Raw genomic sequence first — 18177 nt, 5'->3', positions numbered from 1 at the left:
TGTAATGTGCCTCCTGATTGTCCCAATGCAAGACCACCTTGTCAGCCATATTCTTGGTATGCCTTTTGGCTTTAATTGAATCTTGTCCAACCCCCCCCCCCCCCCCCCCCCCCCAACTTAGTAGTATATTCGAATACATGGAAAGACCCAGCGGGGCCTGAGCCGTTTCTGCATACATGCCTGAGGCCCAACACACCCTATTTCATAGACTGCGGTCAGATAATCGTGATGTCACTGCTTCTGGATTTGGCTGAAGAAGATGGCGGCCTCAGGTTTGTCTGCTACACACTGGGCAATATGTAAAGATTCTAAATGATTATTTGTCCGTGTGACTCATAGTATGTATTTACTTGAACACAATCTGAAAGATGCAGGGGGTCTGAAATGCTTGCAGCAAGCTAGCTATCGGCACTTATTGGTGAAGGTTAGCTAATTTGTCAGTAACAAACTGTTTTGCTAACAGCCACCAGATTTATCTGATAAGATGTGTATTTTCATTATATGAAGTTGGTCAAACTAGCATAATGATTTGATAGGTCAACGTAGCCTACCACCAAGTAACTTAGCATCTCTTTGCTACAGTAACGTCAGTTAACGGTTATATAGTTAACTTGGATCATGGATGTTACAATTAGCTTGCTAGTTAAAAGCAAACAGAATTTGCCCTATTTCAGAATAGACCACTGGCTTTCATAATTTGCTAGCTAACGTTTCTCCACACGTGTGTGTATCACTAGCTAGAGAATGATACAGATGTGATTGAACAAAATATTTTTGTTATCAATTATTACTGGGAGGTTACCGAACTGTACTGGATGGCTGAGGAACGTTCAATTCAGTCGATACTTGTAAGAATATACCTTCTGAAAACGCTTACCTGTACCTATGTTTGTCCTGTACAACCGTGGTCCTTCTGCAGTGTGCTCAAATGCATACCTTTGAATAACATTTATCGAATATAACCATTGACATTTTCATAATTTCTGTTAAACTGTAGACATAGCGGCCTTGAGTATGTAAGTTGAGCAAAACAAATGAGGAAAAAGTCAGTGGTTGTATTCAATAAAACTGAATTTAGTATGCATTTCAGCTCTCCTCAGAAAGACAGCGGTTGTACAGGACAAATGGGCTTAGCCGTGGTATATTGGTCAGTTATTACAGGACTAAAAGGCCCACTGTAAACATATTGTTGGTACAGGTTTCAGAATTGAAATTTTTACAAGTAACGTTATTGACTGATGGTGACTAAATGTTGTTGCTATCAAATCGCACGAACGGTTATAAAAACTACTCCGCCTCTATATAAGAGAACGGTTTGGTGTAGCACCGACAATTCTAGACCAACCTTAACGTGGCAACATTATCTTCGTTCTCGAGCTGCCAAACATATATCTTCTAAAATTACCGTGTCCAGTTGCATGTGGTGCGTTTGTATTTAGAAAATGTTCCTGAATAAAAGTAAATATAACGGAAGTAATCCAACAGTGTGTACTCCATTTAGTCCATTTCAAATCTTCTCTAATTGATTGAGAGAGGTGGATCTAATTGATACAAGTTCACATAAACACATTACCGTGACTTTTTTTTAATGTACAATCCCTTAACCAACAATGCAGTTTATTTTAAAAAGCATGAACAATTTGCTAAATGGAAAATAGTAACACAAAATAATGAGGCAATATGCAAGGGGGTATCGGTACTGAGTCAATGGGTACGGGTTAGTCAGGCTAATTGTGGTTATATATATATATAAGACACATCCTCTCACTGTCAACTTTATTTTCAGGAAACTTAACATTTGTAAATATTGGTATGAACTTAAGATGCAGCAACTGAGACATAAACTGAACAAGTTCCACAGACATGTGACTAACAAATGGAATAATGTGTCCCTGAACAAAAGTAACAGTCAGTATCTGGTGTGGCCACCAGCTGCATTAAGTAATGCAGTGCATCTCTTCATGGACTGCACCAGATTTGCCAGTTCTTGCTGTGAGATGTTACCCCAGTCTTCCACCAAGGCACCAGCAAGTTCCCGGACATTTCTGGGGGAAATGGCCCTAGCCTTCACCCTCCGATCCAACAGGTCCCAGACGTGCTCAATTGGATTGAGATCTGGGCTCTTCGCTGGCCATGGCAGAACACTGACATCCCTGTCTTGCGGGAAATCACGTACAGAATGAGCAGTATGGCTGGTGGCATTGTCATGCCGGAGGGTCATGTCAGGATGAGCCTGCAGGAAGGGTACCACATGAGGGAGGAGGATGTCTTCCCTGTAACTCACAGGGTTGATATTGCCTGCAATGACAACAAGCTCCGTCCGATGATGCTGTGACACACCACCCCAGACAGACCATGATGGACCCTCCACCTCCAAATCTATCCCGCTCCAGAGTACAGGCTTCGGTGTATTGCTCATTCCTTTGACGATGAACGCGAATCCGACCATCACGCCTGGTGAGACAAATCCGCGACTCGTGAGTGAAGAGCACTTTTTGCCAGTCCTGTCTGGTCCAGCGACAGTGGGTTTGTGCCCATAGGCGACGTTGTTGCCGGTGATGTCTGGTGAGGACCTGCCTTACATCAGGCCTACAAGCCCTCAGTCCAGCCTCTATCAGCCTATTGCGGACATTCTGAGCACCGATGGAGGGATTTTACGTTCGTGGTGTAACTCAGGAAGTTGTTGTTGTCGTCATCCCGTATCTGTCCCGCAAGTGTGATGTTTGGATGTACCGATCCTGTGCAGGTGTTGTTACACGGTCTGCCACTGCAAGAATGATCAGCTCTTCGTCCTTTCTCCCTGTAGCGCTCTTAGGCTTCTCACAGTACGGACATTGCAATTTATTGCCCTGGCCACATCGGCAGTCCTCATGCCTCCTTGCAGCATGCCTAAGGCACGTTCACGCAGATGAGCAGGGACCCGGGGCATCTTTCTTTTGGTGTTTTATAGAGTCAGTAGAAAGGCCTCTTTTAGTGTCCTAAGTTTTCATAACTGTGACCTTAATTGCCTACCGTCTCTGTAAGCTGTTAGTGTCTTAACGACCGTTCCACCGGTGCATGTTCATTGAACAAGCATGGGAAACAGTGTTTAAACTCTTTACAATGAAGATCTGTGAAGTTATTTGGATTTTTATGAATTATCTTTGAAAGACAGGGTCCTGAAAAAGGGGCGTTTATTTTTTTGCTTAGTTTATGTGTGTGGGGGCGTCAGTGTGCTTGTGTGTTGGAGTGTCAGTGTAGTATGTGTGGTTAGAGTCCAGTCAGAGTACATTGAGCCTGTGCAAGAGAGTCAGTGCAAAAAATAAGAATACAATAAGGGGGGCAATGGAAATAGTCAGCGTAGCCATTTCGTTAACTGTTCTGCAGTCTTGTGGCTTGGGGGTAAAAGCTGTTAAGAAACCTTTTGGTCCCAGACTTGCTGCTCCAATACCGCTTAATGTATGGTAGCAGAGAGAACAGTCTATGACTTGGGTGGAAGGAGTCTTTGACAACTTTTAAGGCCTTCCTCTCACACGCCTGGTATAGAGGTCCTGGATGGCAGGACGCACAGCCCCAGTGATGTACTGGGCTGTACGCACTACCCTGTAGCGCCTTGTGGTCGGATGTCAAGCAGTTGCCATACCAAGTGGGGATGCAACCAGTCAGGCAGGATGCTCTCGATAGTGCAGTTGTATAACATTTTCAGGATCTGCGGTCCCATGCCAAATCTTTTCAGCCTCCTGAGGGGGAATGGGTGTTGTGTCCTCTTCATGACTGTGTTGGTGTGTGTGGACCATGATAGGTCCTTAGTGATCTGGACACCAATGAACTTGAAGCTCTCGACCCGCTCCACTAAACCCTCATCGGTGTGAATGGGGGCATGCTCTGCCCTCCTTTTCCTGTAGTCCACGATCAGCTCCTTATGTATTGCTCACGTTGAAGGAGAGGTTGTTGTCCTGGCACCACACTGCCAGGTCTGTGAACCCCCCCCCCCCTCAATGCTGTCTCATCGGCGATCTGGCCTACCACAGTCGTGTCGCCTGCAAACTAAATTATGGTGTTGGAGTCGTGCATTAACAAGGAGTAAAGGAGGAGACTAAGCACACCTATGAGGGGGGGGGGGGGCGTGTTGAGGGTCAGCGTGGCGAATGTGTTGCAGAGGGATTTGTTCAGTTTCAGGGTACTTAACCCCGCAACAGCAAGTGAAAGTGCAGGGCGCCAAATTCAAAACAACAAACATCTCATAATTAAAATTCCTCAAGCATAGAATTATTTTACATCATTTTAAAGATACAATTCTTGTTAATCCAGACACAGTGTGATTTCAAAGAGGATTTACAGCGAAAGCACCACAGCCTATTATGTTAGGTCACCACCAAGCCACAGAAAAACACAGCCATTTTTTCCAGCCTAAGAGAGTAGTCACAAAAAGCAGAAAGAGCTAAAATGAATCACTAACCTTTGATGATTTTCATCAGATGACACTCATAGGACTGCATGTTACACAATACATGTATGTTTTGTTTGATAAAGTTCATATTTATATCAAAAAATCAAAGTTTACATTGGCGCGTTACATTCAGTAGTTCAAAAACATTGTGCAGAGAGCCACATCAATTTACAGAAATACTCATAATAAACATTGATAAAGATACAACTATTATACATTGAACTTTAGATAAACTTCTCCTTAATGCAACCGCTGTGTCAGATTTTTTAAAAACTTTATGGAGGAAGCAGTACAGCCTTTGGACAACAAAGCAGCCAAAAGATACCTGCCATATTGGGTAGTCAACATTACTCAGAAAGAGCATTTTAAATATTCACTTACCTATGATGATCTTCATGAGAATGCACTCCCAGGAATCCCAGTTCCACCATAAATGTTCGATAATGTCCATCAGTTATGTCCAAATATCTTCTTTTGTTAGGGCGTTTGGTAACAAATCCAAAAGCGCGTTCAGGTCGCGCCGAACATCGGACGGAAAGTCCAAAAAGGTCCGTTACAGCCCGTAGAAACATGCCAACCTAAGTATGGAATCAATCTTTAGGATTTTTTAAACATAAAACTTAATTAATTTTCCAACCCAGACAATTCCTTTGTCTGTACAAATGAAGTGGAACGTAGCTACCTTTCACGTGAGCGCGCCAGACAGGCTGTGGCACTCTGCCAGACCACTCACTCAAAGAGCTCTTATGAGCCCCTCCTTTGGAGTAGAATCCTCAAAACAGGTTCTTAATACTGTTGACATCCAGTGGAAGCCTTGGGAAGTGAAACATAACTAATATCACCCTGTATCTTCAATGGGGGCTGAGTTGAAAAACTACAAACCTCAGATTTCCCACTTCCTGGTTGGATTCTTTTCTCAGGTTAGGGCAGGGGGCAGATTATGCAATAGTCATGTAAACCTTTCTCTTACCTTAATTGGCATGAGGTCCAAATTAAAGTAAGCATACGCCAATTTAAACACCTGGTTTTCTGAGAAAATCTTTTGAATTAAGACATGTAAACACCCAAATCTGCGTTCTGACGTATTTGATCTGTGCCTGTGCTAGCACCAGCCAAGCGAGCCTCCCTCTTCAGCGCAAGTGAAGAATTCAGAACTACTGAATGTATGCGTCTTAGAAGTAGTTTTCACATACAAACTTTACTTCCAAACTCACAATCAAATATGTTTCCCAAGAATAACTGTCGTGGTGGTTGAAAGTTTATTTTGATTGGCCATTTTCTGCATTTACCAGTGCCATCAGGTAGCCTGATTTCAGATGTGTCCATGTAAACAGGAGTATCAGGGAAATTGTTCTTCTTGCAAAGCAAGTAAACATTTTAATCAAACTATTATATTAATCCACAGTTGAAGTTGGAAGTTTACATACACCTTAGCCAAGTACATTTAAACTTAGTTTTTCACAATTCCTGAAATTTAATACGAGTAAAAATTCCCTGTCTTAGGTCAGTTAGGATCACCACTTTATTTTTAGAATGTGAAATGTCAGAATAATAGTAGAGTGATTTATTTCAGCTTTAATTTCTGTGATCACATTCCCAGTGCGTCAGAAGTTTACATACTCAATATTTAGTAGCATGGCCTTTAAATTGTTAAACTTGGGTCAAACGTTTTTGGTAGCCTTCCACAAGCTTCCCACAATAAGTTGGGTGAATTTTGGCCCATTCCTCCTGACAGAGCTGGTATAACTGAGTCAGGCATGTAGGCCGCCTTGCTCGCACATGACTTTTCAGTTCTGGCTACACATTTCCTATGGGATTGAGTTCTGGGCTTTGTGATGGCCACTCTAATACCTTGAATTTGTTGTCCTTAAGCTATTTTGCCACAACTTTGGAAGTATGCTTGGGGTCCTTGTCATTTGGAAGACCCATTTTCGACCAGCTTTAACTTCCTGACTGATGTCTTGATGGTGCTTCAATATATCCACATCATTTTCCAGCCTCATGATGCCATCTATTTTGTGAAGTGCACCAGTCTCTCCTGCAGCAAAGCACCCTCACAGCATGAGACTGCCACCTCCGTGTTTCACGGTTGGGATGGGGTTCTTCGGCTTGCAAGCATCCCCCTTTTTCCTCCTAACAGTTATATTTTAGTTTCATCAGAGGACATTTCTACAAAATAGAACTCGTTTTACTCTGGATATAGATACTTTTGTACCTGTTTCCACCAGCATCTTCACAAGGTCCTTTGCTGTTGTTCTGGGATTGATTTGCACTTTTCGCACCAAAGTACGTTCATCTCTAGGAGACAGAACGCGTCTCCTTCCTGAGCGGTATGACGGCTGCGTGGTCCCATGGTGTTTATACTTGCGTACCATTTTTTGTACAGATGAATGTGGTACCGTTAGGCATTTGGAAATTGCTCCCAAGGATGAACCAGACTTGTGGAGGTCTCAAAAAAAAATATCTTGGCTGATTTCTTTTGATTTTCCATGTTGTCAAGCAAAGAGGCACTGAGTTTGAAGGTAGGCCTTGAAATACATCCACAGGTACACCTCCAATTGACTCAAATGATGTCAATTAGCCTATCAGAAGCTTCTAAAGCCATGGAATCTTCCAAGCTGTTTAAAGGCACAGTCAACTTAGTGTATGTAAACTTCTGACCCACTGGAATTGTGATAACAGTGAATTAAAAGTGAAATAATCTGTCTGTAAACAATTGTTGGAAAAATGACTTGTGTCATGCACAAAGTGGATGTCCTAACTGACTTGCCAAAACTATAGTTTGTTAACAAGAAATGTGTGCAGTGGTTGAGAAACAAATTTTAATGACTCCAACCTAAGTGTATGTAAACTTCCGACTAACTGTCCACAATAATCACATTATTGTGTGCATGTAACCGTACTCATTATTTGATTACTTCATGGACCAAAAAAAGTATTTATTTTAAAAACTGAGCATTTTCTGAATTCAAACGCACCACCAGCAACTGGACACAGAACATTTAGAAGATACAGTATGTTTTGCAGAAAAGAGTACAAAGATAGTATCGTTAAGGTTGGTTGAAAATTCTCTGTTCTATACCAAACTGTACCTAACCTAAAACTCCCAGTAATGGATACCAAAACTGTTTGGTTCAAATCACATTATCTGGTGTATCAATCAGTGCCTTCAGAAAGTATTCACAGTTCTTGACTTTTTCCATATTTTGTTGTGTTACATCCTGAATTAAAAATGTATTAATTTAGTTTTGTCACTGGCCTACACACAATATCCCATAATGTCAAAGTGGAATGTTTTGGGAAATGTTTAAATGAATTAAAAGGTATCCTTTTGTTATGACAAGCCAAACTATAAGTTCAGAAGTGAAAATGTGCTTAACGAGTCACATAATACGTTGCGAGGACTCTGTGTGCAATAATAGTGTTTAACATTTGATTCCCTCTTCCGACTGTCCAACTCCTGTCTGAACCCTACGTCACAAACAACAACACATCGTAGCGCAGCAGGAGATGGTTTCGTTGCTGTAGCACATTCATAGATTGATTCATAGCCAGTAATCTAAAGTAATTAATAGATTTTAAACAAACACCATTTTCTGTTTGTCGTAGTCATACCGTACTCATTGTTACATCCAGGCTGTATCACATCCGGCCGTGATTGGGAGTCCCATAGGGCGGTGCACAATTGGCCCAGTATCGTCCGGGGTAGGCCGTCATTGTAAATAAGAATTTGTTCTTAACTGACTTGCCTAGTTAAATAAAGGTTCAGTATTTTTTATAATAAAATGGACAGAGAATATTAATATGAGATGAAAGGTGAGTTCCTAACGAGTTCAGGAAGCCAAGCTAGAGCTCGGTGAGATGTTCACAGAAATGAAAAGATGCAAATGTTCTCTAACACTAAATACACAAATATGTATTTTACAGTTGTAAGGCAGTTAATCTTAGTTAGTCATTTTATAAATTGATTATACTATATTTAGAACAAATATAAGTCATTTCAACCTTTATACAGTTTTGTTGAAGAAATACATCAAACAATTTCATATTTTAATATATTTGTAATGTGTACATGAGCTTGTGTCATTAAAAGTGACCACACCTCAGCAATTTATAACTATTTTTACCAGAAAGGTTAGATTTGAACCGTTCTTGGATTATGCAGCATTACTAGTAATTGTTTATGGCACTTTCATGATAAATAATTCATTTTGGGGATTATGTAATTACATTTAGTTACATTTAAGAGGTTTAATGGCTGAGGATGGATCAAATCAAATGTATTTATATAGCCCTTCTTACATCAGCTGATATCTCAAAGTGCTGTACAGAAACCCAGCCTAAAACCCCAAACAGCAAGCAATGCAGGTGTAGAAGCACGGTGACTAGGAAAAACTCCCTAGGAAGAAACCTAGAGGAACCAGGCTATGAGGGGTGGCCAGTCCTCTTCTGGCTGTGCCGGGTGGAGATTATAACAGAACATGGCCTTACATATACTTAGAAAATTTACTCAGACATCTTATGAGCATTTTGCATGCATTTAATTTCAGAAACTCACATTTTCTATGAGGTGCGAGACTCTTTCATAGGAGTAGATTTCCGTTTTTACGGGCTGGTGAGATCAGCCGTTCACATGTGTAATTTGATGGTGCAATTACAAAGATTGGACCCCCCCCCTTTACCTCCAGAACAGCCTGAATTCTTCAGGGCATGGAAATGTTACTCAACCCGAGATGACAATGTAAAATCTGTCATTCTACCCCTGAGCAAGGCAGTTAGGCAGCGATGACGTGGATGTAGATTAATGCAGCCCCCCGCATCTCTCTGATTCAGAGGGGTTGGGTTACATGCGGAAGACATGTTTCAGTTGTACAACTGACTAGGTATCCCCCTTTCCAATTTGAATGAAGTAGGTCCCTGTGCCAGGAAAACATTCCCCACACCATTACACCACCACCAGCCTATACTGTTGACACCAGGCAGGATGCGGCTGTAGACTCATGCTGCTTACACCAAATCTTGACCCTGCCATCAGCCTGACGTAACAGGAACCGGGATTCGTCAGGCCATGTTTTTCCACTCTTCAATTGTCCAGTGTTTGTGACTGTGCCCACTGGAGACACTTCTTGTTTTTAGCTGATAGGAGTAAAACCATGTGTGGTTGTCTGCTGCAATAGCCTATCCATGACAAGGATTGACGAGTTGTGAGTTCCGAGATGCCATTATGCACACCACTGTTGTACTGCGCCGTTATTTGTCTGTTTGTAGCCCGCCTGTTCGCTTGCAGGATTTCTGCCATTCTCCTTCGATCACCATTCTCGGTAAACCGTAGACACTATCGTGCGTGAAGCCCAGGGGGGGGTTGTTTCTGAGATACTAGATCTGGTGCTCATGGTACCGAATGATATACCATACCCAAAGTCGCCTAGGTTACTCATTTTGCCCATTATAAAGTTCAAATCGATCAGTAACTGAATGCCTCAATGCCTGTCTAACTGCTTTACATAGCAAGCCACGGCCAGGTGACTTACTGTCTGTATGAGTGATCCATTTTGTGATCGGGGTAGTGTACCTAATAAACTTGCCGGTGAGTGAGGGCTTTAAAAGTTTAAAGGTGCAATATGCAGAAAGTGCTCCACCATTTCTTGGTTGCTAAAATTCTAATAGTTTGTCTAATTTCAATAACAGTTTGTGACAAAACAAGCAGTGTATAGTGTAGAGAATCATTGTACCATGTAAACCACTGAAATATGTTATCAGTAACCAGAAATAATGTATTTTTTGCTGTTTGAAGCTAGTTACAAAACCGAAAGTAAAAGACAAAGCGAAACTTATGAACGGGAAGCATAGAAATAGTGCACAAAGAACAGATCTACCGCTTCTTAGACTTGCTTTCAATGAGTGACAGATTTTGGTCGGGTCGCCCAAAAATATTGCAGCTTTAAAATCGTCAGAATTTGAATCAGATTTTTTGGGAGTGGCAGCAACGATTGAATATAGGGGAAACACTGCTTTCACAGTTGGCCGTTTGGCTTGCGCCTGTTTTCAGCATAAAGGAAGTTAGTGCAGTGGTGGATTTTGAGGAATCACGACAGCTGCATTCCATTACTTTCAAAGCCAAGCACAGAGTGCCATATCTTTGGTTCCACCCTGGCATGCAGAATGATCCAGAACACAACACCCACACTGACACACCCCACTTAAAATTGCACATAGACATGTACCTCATTATTCCCTCTCTGGAATCATGTAGGATGAGGTCCTGTTCCATCACTAATTATCCAGTGTTCAATAGGCTACAGTGTTAGGATGATCTCTTAATGATGATTTGGAAAGATTGAGGCAGGTCAGAATTTGATACTTTGCCATCAGTGTACAGTTAAAATGGTAACCTACACTGACATCGCATTTACCCATTAGAAGGTAGTGTTCATTCTAGTGACCTACAGCACATGGGATGATGACAGTGATAGTTGGTTGCCTGTTTTCAGCCACTAGCAAATACTAAATTCAAGAAGTAGTTGCAGATAACTTGTTGAGTCAGCACTTTTATATGGTTTTGTTGTGCAGTGTTGCGGCCTGAGCAGTTGTTAGCATGGGGGTAGCATGGACAAACCCACCCCAGGATAACCTGTCTTCTAGTTTTTAATCTTGTTTTGTTTTTATTTCAGGAGTTAAAGTTCCACGTAATTTTCGCTTGTTGGAAGAGCTTGAAGAGGGTCAGAAAGGTGTTGGAGATGGGACAGTCAGCTGGGGCCTTGAAGACGATGAAGATATAATGCTAACACGGTGGACGGGCATGATCATCGGACCGGCACGAGTAAGTGTGACTGCAGCAGGAGTAAGTAAGAGTTATCTACGCGCCACATTACTGTGTAAAAGGCAGCTGAGCTAAAGTAACAAAAGTCTCAGGCAACGTAACACAGCACATAATGTTTGATCAGATGGTGGATAATTGAAGATGTCCACTCAGACTGTTTACCTTTTTGAAAAAAATGTTCCCGTCTGCTTAAAGAATGACTGCCCCTAAAAAAACAACTAATCCCTTTGAAAACAGTATATGTGGCATTGATATGAGTCAAACATTTATTGTAGTTTTAAAATTGACTACAAAATGTAAATATAATTTACGAGGAAATGAATGTTAGGTTTGGATTAACATTATGTTAATTGTTAACATTATGTCAACAATTCATGCCCCCTTTTGCCTATTAACACGTAGTGTTTGTTCTTTGGGAAAAGAACGGGCAAGTATGCTTTGCATGGTCCGGTACCCCGGATGGGCGGAGACCTTTCCTTAGAAGGACCATGAGCAAACCCCGCCCACCCGGGGCACCAAGTCACGCAAAACAAACTCGCCCACTGGAACGTCTTCCCCAGATAGTGGTTAGTACTTGCCCATGGTCAGGAAATACCTACTCTAGGGAAAACGGGCTTCCATAAAGTTGTTCAACAATCTTGGCCGAATGCCAAGGATATGGATTAAGTCCGACGAGCTTCGTCTTGGGCTGTCAACCGTCAAACCTCAAACAGGTGTGTTGTTGGTTAGTGTGTAGCTACATTTTGTTAGCTAATAGCATTATGTCATTATTTGATAGCCTGAGATGTGAGATGAAGATTTGCATAGCTAATGTTGCATCTGAAGACAGGTTTGATCCCTGCTAACTGATGTTAGCAAGCTAGTTCTCACAATCAAGCAAACCCGACGACATGTTTTATGCAGCTTTCTTTCAATAATGTTTAAACTCGAGCTGGCTAGCTACTGTCCTTGTTTGTTGTGATTGACTGGATAAGACACAACCAAGAAACGCCCACATCAAACCACACCCCCAGGACAACTCTCATTTGCCTTCTGTCATGGTATTTGTTCATGAGCATTGATGAAAAATGAGGCTAAATCAGGAAGTGCAGTTGACCTTTAATGGGTCACTGCCCTTACTTTTTCATAATTTCTTTTTACCCCTTTTTTCGTGATTACTAACTTGTCTCATCGCTGCAACTCCCCAAAGGGGCTCGAGAGAGAGAGGCGGAGGTCGAGTCACGCATCCTCCGAAACATGACCCGCCAAACTGTTCTTCACCCGCTCACTAAACCCGGAAGCCAGCTGCACCAATGTGTCAGAGGAAACACAGTTCAACTGAAGATCAGCCTGTAGGCACCTGGCCTGCCACAAGGTGTCGCTAGAGCGCGATGAGCCAAGTAATGCCCCCCCTAACCCGGACGACCCTGGGTGCCTGCAGGCTGATCACGGCCGGTAGTGAGATCAAACCCCAGGCTGTAGTGACGCCGCAACACTGCGATGCAGTGCTTTAGACTGCTGCTCCACTCAAGAGGCTCTGTACTTCCTGTTTTGCCCTAATTTTAGATTTGGTTAATTAAGAAATGCTAGGGGCCAAGACTGAATTCAAACATGAGTTGGTTTTGTGGTGTGGTTTGATCTGGAAGTCTCGTGTATCTTTGCAGGTAGAAGAGTTATCCAAATTATTTTGCCAATTAGCGTCAGCCGGCTGGTGTCTGACCGTGGCAGTTGGTTTGACTAGTTTGGCTATTTAAGGACCGTCAATAAATTACACAATGTGAATGGGACAATATTCTAATGTAGAACATATTTAGGTTCTCATACTTTGAATATATGTAAATACATTTCTACAATTTTATAGTTGGTTTCAGGTTTTTAAATAATTGAAAATTGGAGCTTTTGGAATTTAAACATTGTCCCATGTACATTCTGTAATTTACCAAAGATCCCTAACTAGCCCCATAGGGATATCCAAAGTCAATTCAAATTTACCACGGCATTACGATTGGGTTGCGTGCAACTGCACTCCAAATTGATGATTACTTGTGTGTTGTGGGCAGGATTGAAACAAACCCAACATGTATTTATTTTGTGATGTAGTCACGACCACAAATCTATGTTTTGGTCAAGACTGACTTCATGACCAAAAGTATCCTATTTACACTTTGTAGTCAATTTTTATAAACGTTTCAGACTCATATTGATTTTCTAAATGAGAAGTTGTTTTTTAGGGGCAGTTGCTTTTTAAGGGGGTGGCACTCCCATAGGCACCAATGCATTAGCAGCTGGGTCTGGTCTGCTTAGTTTATTGACTGTATATGAACCAGAAATAGCGAGTGGGATGTCTTGCTTCCTCTTGTCTCTGGTTTGATTACCGAATCACCTCTGTAACATAAGCACCTCTAAACGTGTTTCCACCAGGGAAGTGGAAGAGTAATATGTGTGTGTAAGAACATACTGTGTCTGAATTGTGTTGTTGAAAATTCTTGAAAAATAACCAGTAAGTCAAAACCGGTATTGTAATGTACATACAGTGAGGGGGGGAAGTATTTGATCCCCTGCTGATTTTGTACGTTTGCCCACTGACAAAGAAATTATCAGTATCATTTTAATGGTAGGTTTATTTGAACAGTGAGAGACAGAATAACAACAAAAATCCAGAAAAACACGTCAAAAATGTTATAAATTGATTTGTATTTTAATGAGGGAATTAAGTATTTGACCCCTCTTTCAAAACATGGCTTAGTACTTGGTGGCAAAACCCTTGTTGGCAATCAGAGGTCAGACGTTTCTTGTAGTTGGCTACCAGGTTTGCACACATCTCAGGAGGGATTTTGTCCCACTCCTCTTTGCAGATCTTCTCCAAGTCATTAAGGTTGAGGCTGACGTTTGGCAACTCAAACCTTCAGCTCCCTCCACAGATTTTCTATGGGATTAAGGTCTGGAGACTGGCTAGGCCACTCCAGGACCTTAATGTGCTTCTTCTTGAGCCATTCCTTTGTTGCCTTGGCCGTGTGTTTTGGGTCATTGTCATGCTGGAATACCCATCCACGACCCATTTTCAATGCCCTGGCTGAGGGAAGTAGGTTCTCACCCAAGATTTGGCGGTGCATGGCCCTGTCCATTGTCCCTTTTGATGCGGTGAAGTTGTCCTGTCCCCTTAGCAGAAAAACACCCCCAAAGCATAATGTTTCCACCTCCATGTTTGATGGTGGGGGTGGTGTTCTTGGGGTCATAGGCAGCATTCCTCCTCCTCCAAACATGGCGAGTTGAGTTGATGCCAAAGAGCTCCATTTTGGTCTCATCTGACCACAACACTTTCACCCAGTTGTCCTCTGAATAATTCAGATGTTCATTGGCAATGTATATGTGCATGTACAGTGCCTTGCAAAAGTATTCGGCCCCCTTGAACTTTGCGACCTTTTGCCACATTTCAGGCTTCAAACATAAAGATATAAAACTGTATTTTTTGTGAAGAATCAACAAGTGGGACACAATCATGAAGTGGAACGACATTTATTGGATATTTCAAACTTTTTTAACAAATCTAAAACTGAAAAATTGGGCGTGCAAAATTATTCAGCCCCTTTACTTTCGGTGGAGCAAACTCTCTCCAGAAGTTCAGTGAGGATCTCTGAATGGTCCAATGTTGACCTAAATGACTAATGATGATAAATACAATCCACCTGTGTGTAATCAAGTCTCTGTATAAATGCACCTGCACTGTGATAGTCTCAGAGGTCCGTTAAAAGCGCAGAGAGCATCATGAAGAACAAGGAACACACCAGGCAGGTCCGAGATACTGTTGTGAAGAAGTTTAAAGCCGGATTTGGATACAAAAATACTTCTCAAGCTTTAAACATCCCAAGGAGGACTATGCAAGCGATAATATTGAAATGGAAGGCGTATCAGACCACTGAAAATCTACCAAGACCTGGCCGTCCCTCTAATCTTTCAGCTCATACAAGGAGAAGACTGATCAAAAGATGCAGTCAAGAGGCCCATGATCACTCTGGATGAACTGCAGAAATCTACAGCTGAGGTGGGAGACTCTGTCCATAGGACAACAATCAGTCGTGTATTGCACAAATCTGGCCTTTATGGAAGAGTGGCAAGAAGAAAGCCATTTCTTAAAGATATCCATAAAAAGTGTTGTTTTAAAGTTTGCCACAAGCCACCTGGGAGACAGACCAAACATGTGGAAGAAGGTGCTCTGGTCAGATGAAACCAAAATTGAACTTTGTGGCAACAATGCAAAACGTTATGTTTGGCGTAAAAGCAACACAGCTCATCACCCTGAACACGCCATCCCCACTGTCAAACATGGTGGTGGCAGCATCATGGTTTGGGCCTGCTTTTCTTCAGCAGGGACAGGGAAGATGGTTAAAATTGATGGGAAGATGGATGGAGCCAAATACAAGGACCATTCTGGAAGACTCCTGATGGAGTCTGCAAAAGACCTGAGACTGGGACGGAGATTTGTCTTCCAACAAGACAATGATCCAAAACATGAAGCAAAATCTACAATGGAATGGTTCAAAAATAAACATATCCAGGTGTTAGAATGGCCAAGTCAAAGTCCAGACCTGAATCCAATCGAGAATCTGTGGAAAGAACTGAAAACTGCTGTTCACAAATGCTCTCCATCCAACCTCACTGAACTCGAGCTGTTTTGCAAGGAGGAATGGGAAAAAATTTCAGTCTCTCGATGTGCAAAACTGATAGAGACATACCCCAAGCGACTTACAGCTGTAATCGCAGCATAAGGTGGTGCTACAAAGTATTTACTTAAGGGGGCTGAATAATTTTCACGCCCAATTTTTTTGTTTTTGATTTGTTAAAAAAGTTTGAAATATCCAATAAATGTCGTTCCACTTCATGATTGTGTCCCACTTGTTGTTGATTCTTCACAAATAATACAGTTTTATATCTTTTATGTTTGAAGCCTGAAATGTGGCAAAAGGTTGCAAAGTTCAAGGGGGCCGAATACTTTTGCAAGGCACTGTATATGTGCTTTCTTGAGCAGGGGGACTTTGCGGGCGCTGCAGGATTTCAGTCCTTCACGGCGTAGTGTGTTACCAATTGTTTTCTTGGTGACTATGGTCTCAGCTCCCTTGAGATCATTGACAAGATCCTCCCGTGTAGTTCTGGGCTGATTCCTCACCGTTCTCATGGTCATTGCAACTCCACGAGGTGAGATCTTGGGTGGAGCCCCAGGCCGGGGAGATTGACAGTTCTTTTGTGTTTCTTCCATTTGCGAATAATCACACCAACTGTTGTCACCTTCTCACCAAGCTGCTTGGCAATGATCTTGTAGCCCATTCCAGCCTTGTGTAGGTCTACAATCTTGTCCCTGACATCCTTGGAGAGCTCTTTGGTCTTGGCCCTGGTGGAGAGTTTAGAATCTGATTTATTGATTGCTTCTGTGGACTGGTGTCTTTCATACAGGTAACAAACTGAGATTAGGAGCACTCCCTTTAAGAGTGTGCTCCTAATCTCAGCTCGTTACCTGTACAATAAACACCTGGGAGCCAGAAATCTTTCTGATTGAGAAGGGGTCAAATAATTATTTCCCTAACATTTTTCTGGATTTTTTTGTTGTTCTGTCTCTCACTGTTCAAATAAACCTACCATTAAAATGATAGACTGATCATTTCTTTGTCAGTGGGCAAACGTACAAAATCAGCATGGGATCAAATACTTTTTCCCTCACTGTAACTGATTACCTTTACCCTGACCAAGCAATGTTTGTTTCTTTGTTTTGCTTTCCAGACTAATTATGAGAACAGGATATACAGTCTGAAAGTGGAATGTGGTCCAAAATATCCTGAATCACCACCGGTCGTTAGATTTGTAACAAAAATTTGCATGAATGGGATAAATAATTCCAATGGGATGGTAAGTTACATTACATACACATTTTTGCTCGTACAAATGATAGACCTAAATCTGTTAAATTATTAGTGTATATATATGTTCTGGTAAATGTAGTGCTCTTCAAATGATGTTCACTGATTTGCCGCTCTCTCTCTATCAGGTGGATACACGAAGCATACCAATTCTATCTAAATGGCAAAATTCTTATAGCATTAAAGTTGTTCTTCAAGAGTTAAGGCGTCTAATGATGTCCAAGGAGAATATGAAGCTCCCACAACCACCAGAAGGACAAACTTACAGCAATTAATTGTTCACGGATTGTTTACTTTTGACCCCTATTGTCTTAAACCTTATTCTCTTATAAAAAATATTCCCTCCACCATTCTAAGAATTTAGACAGAGCCAGGTTGGATATTCCTTCTAGTTTGCTCATTCTAGAATATCCCCACTGAGAGTGAAATTATGTTTTTAAGAACACTGTTATTCCTCTTCTATTGACCTTTATTTAACTAGGCAAGTCAGTTAAGAACAAATTCTTATTTTCAATGACGGCCTAGGAACAGTGGGTTAACTGCCTGTTCAGGGGCAGAACAACATATTTGTACCTTGTCAGCTCGGGGGTTACTAGTGCAACGCTCTAACCACTAGGCTACGCTGTAGCCACTAGGCTACTGTGACCATTCACTTTCTGATCAAGAGATGTGTCAAGTTGGCTTCCCAAGAGAAGCATAGCACCAAGTGGAGACCCAAGTCAGAACAATTTATCTTTCGAATGGTAGGTCACTGAAATAAAGAATTGAGGTGTGTGTATGATGGCATGCTCCAACTAAGAAAGACAAAAATACACCCGTTGTAATTTGTAGGTACATTGAATTATTATGAAGATTAAAATGTGGCTGTAGGTCAGACGTAGTGTCACCAGGTGTGAAGGATTTGTTTTATATTTTTTATTTGACACAATGCCAATGTTTCTGTTCTGCTGCTTTTTAACTTGAAACAGACCTTAAAGCCTGTTTGGTTCCGAAAAAAATTCCCCTTGCATTTAACTTTTTGTGAAAATGACAAGTGTATA

At 41.7% G+C, this 18177-nt stretch overlaps 1 protein-coding gene across 2 annotated transcripts; it reads left to right on the top strand.

The window, feature by feature from the left end:
* The first annotated feature begins 120 nt into the window (after window positions 1–120).
* On the top strand, window positions 121–17599 carry ube2v2 (ubiquitin-conjugating enzyme E2 variant 2). Of its 2 annotated transcripts, none has more exons than XM_046359724.1 (4): window positions 121–272; window positions 11101–11249; window positions 17001–17126; window positions 17266–17599. In XM_046359724.1, exons 1-4 carry the CDS (start codon window positions 260–262, stop codon window positions 17410–17412), a joined length of 435 nt encoding a protein of 144 aa, XP_046215680.1. In that variant the 5' UTR covers window positions 121–259; the 3' UTR covers window positions 17413–17599. The 2 variants fall into 2 exon arrangements, with proteins under 2 accessions (XP_046215680.1, XP_046215679.1); XM_046359723.1 differs by having other exon boundaries at window positions 11101–11270.
* The last annotated feature ends 578 nt before the right edge of the window (window positions 17600–18177 follow it).

The sequence above is a fragment of the Oncorhynchus gorbuscha genome, linkage group LG08 (genome assembly GCF_021184085.1).
Source record: "Oncorhynchus gorbuscha isolate QuinsamMale2020 ecotype Even-year linkage group LG08, OgorEven_v1.0, whole genome shotgun sequence".
NCBI lineage: Eukaryota > Metazoa > Chordata > Actinopteri > Salmoniformes > Salmonidae > Oncorhynchus > Oncorhynchus gorbuscha.
This window is presented reverse-complemented; position numbering and strand designations above follow the sequence as displayed.

Coding starts and splice junctions, on each gene's coding strand:
- ube2v2 (XM_046359723.1), top strand. Junction 11,271..17,000: donor TAAGTGTGACTGCAGCAGGA/GTAAGTAAGAGT, acceptor TTTGCTTTCCAG/ACTAATTATGAGAACAGGAT. Junction 17,127..17,265: donor TAAATAATTCCAATGGGATG/GTAAGTTACATT, acceptor TCTCTCTATCAG/GTGGATACACGAAGCATACC.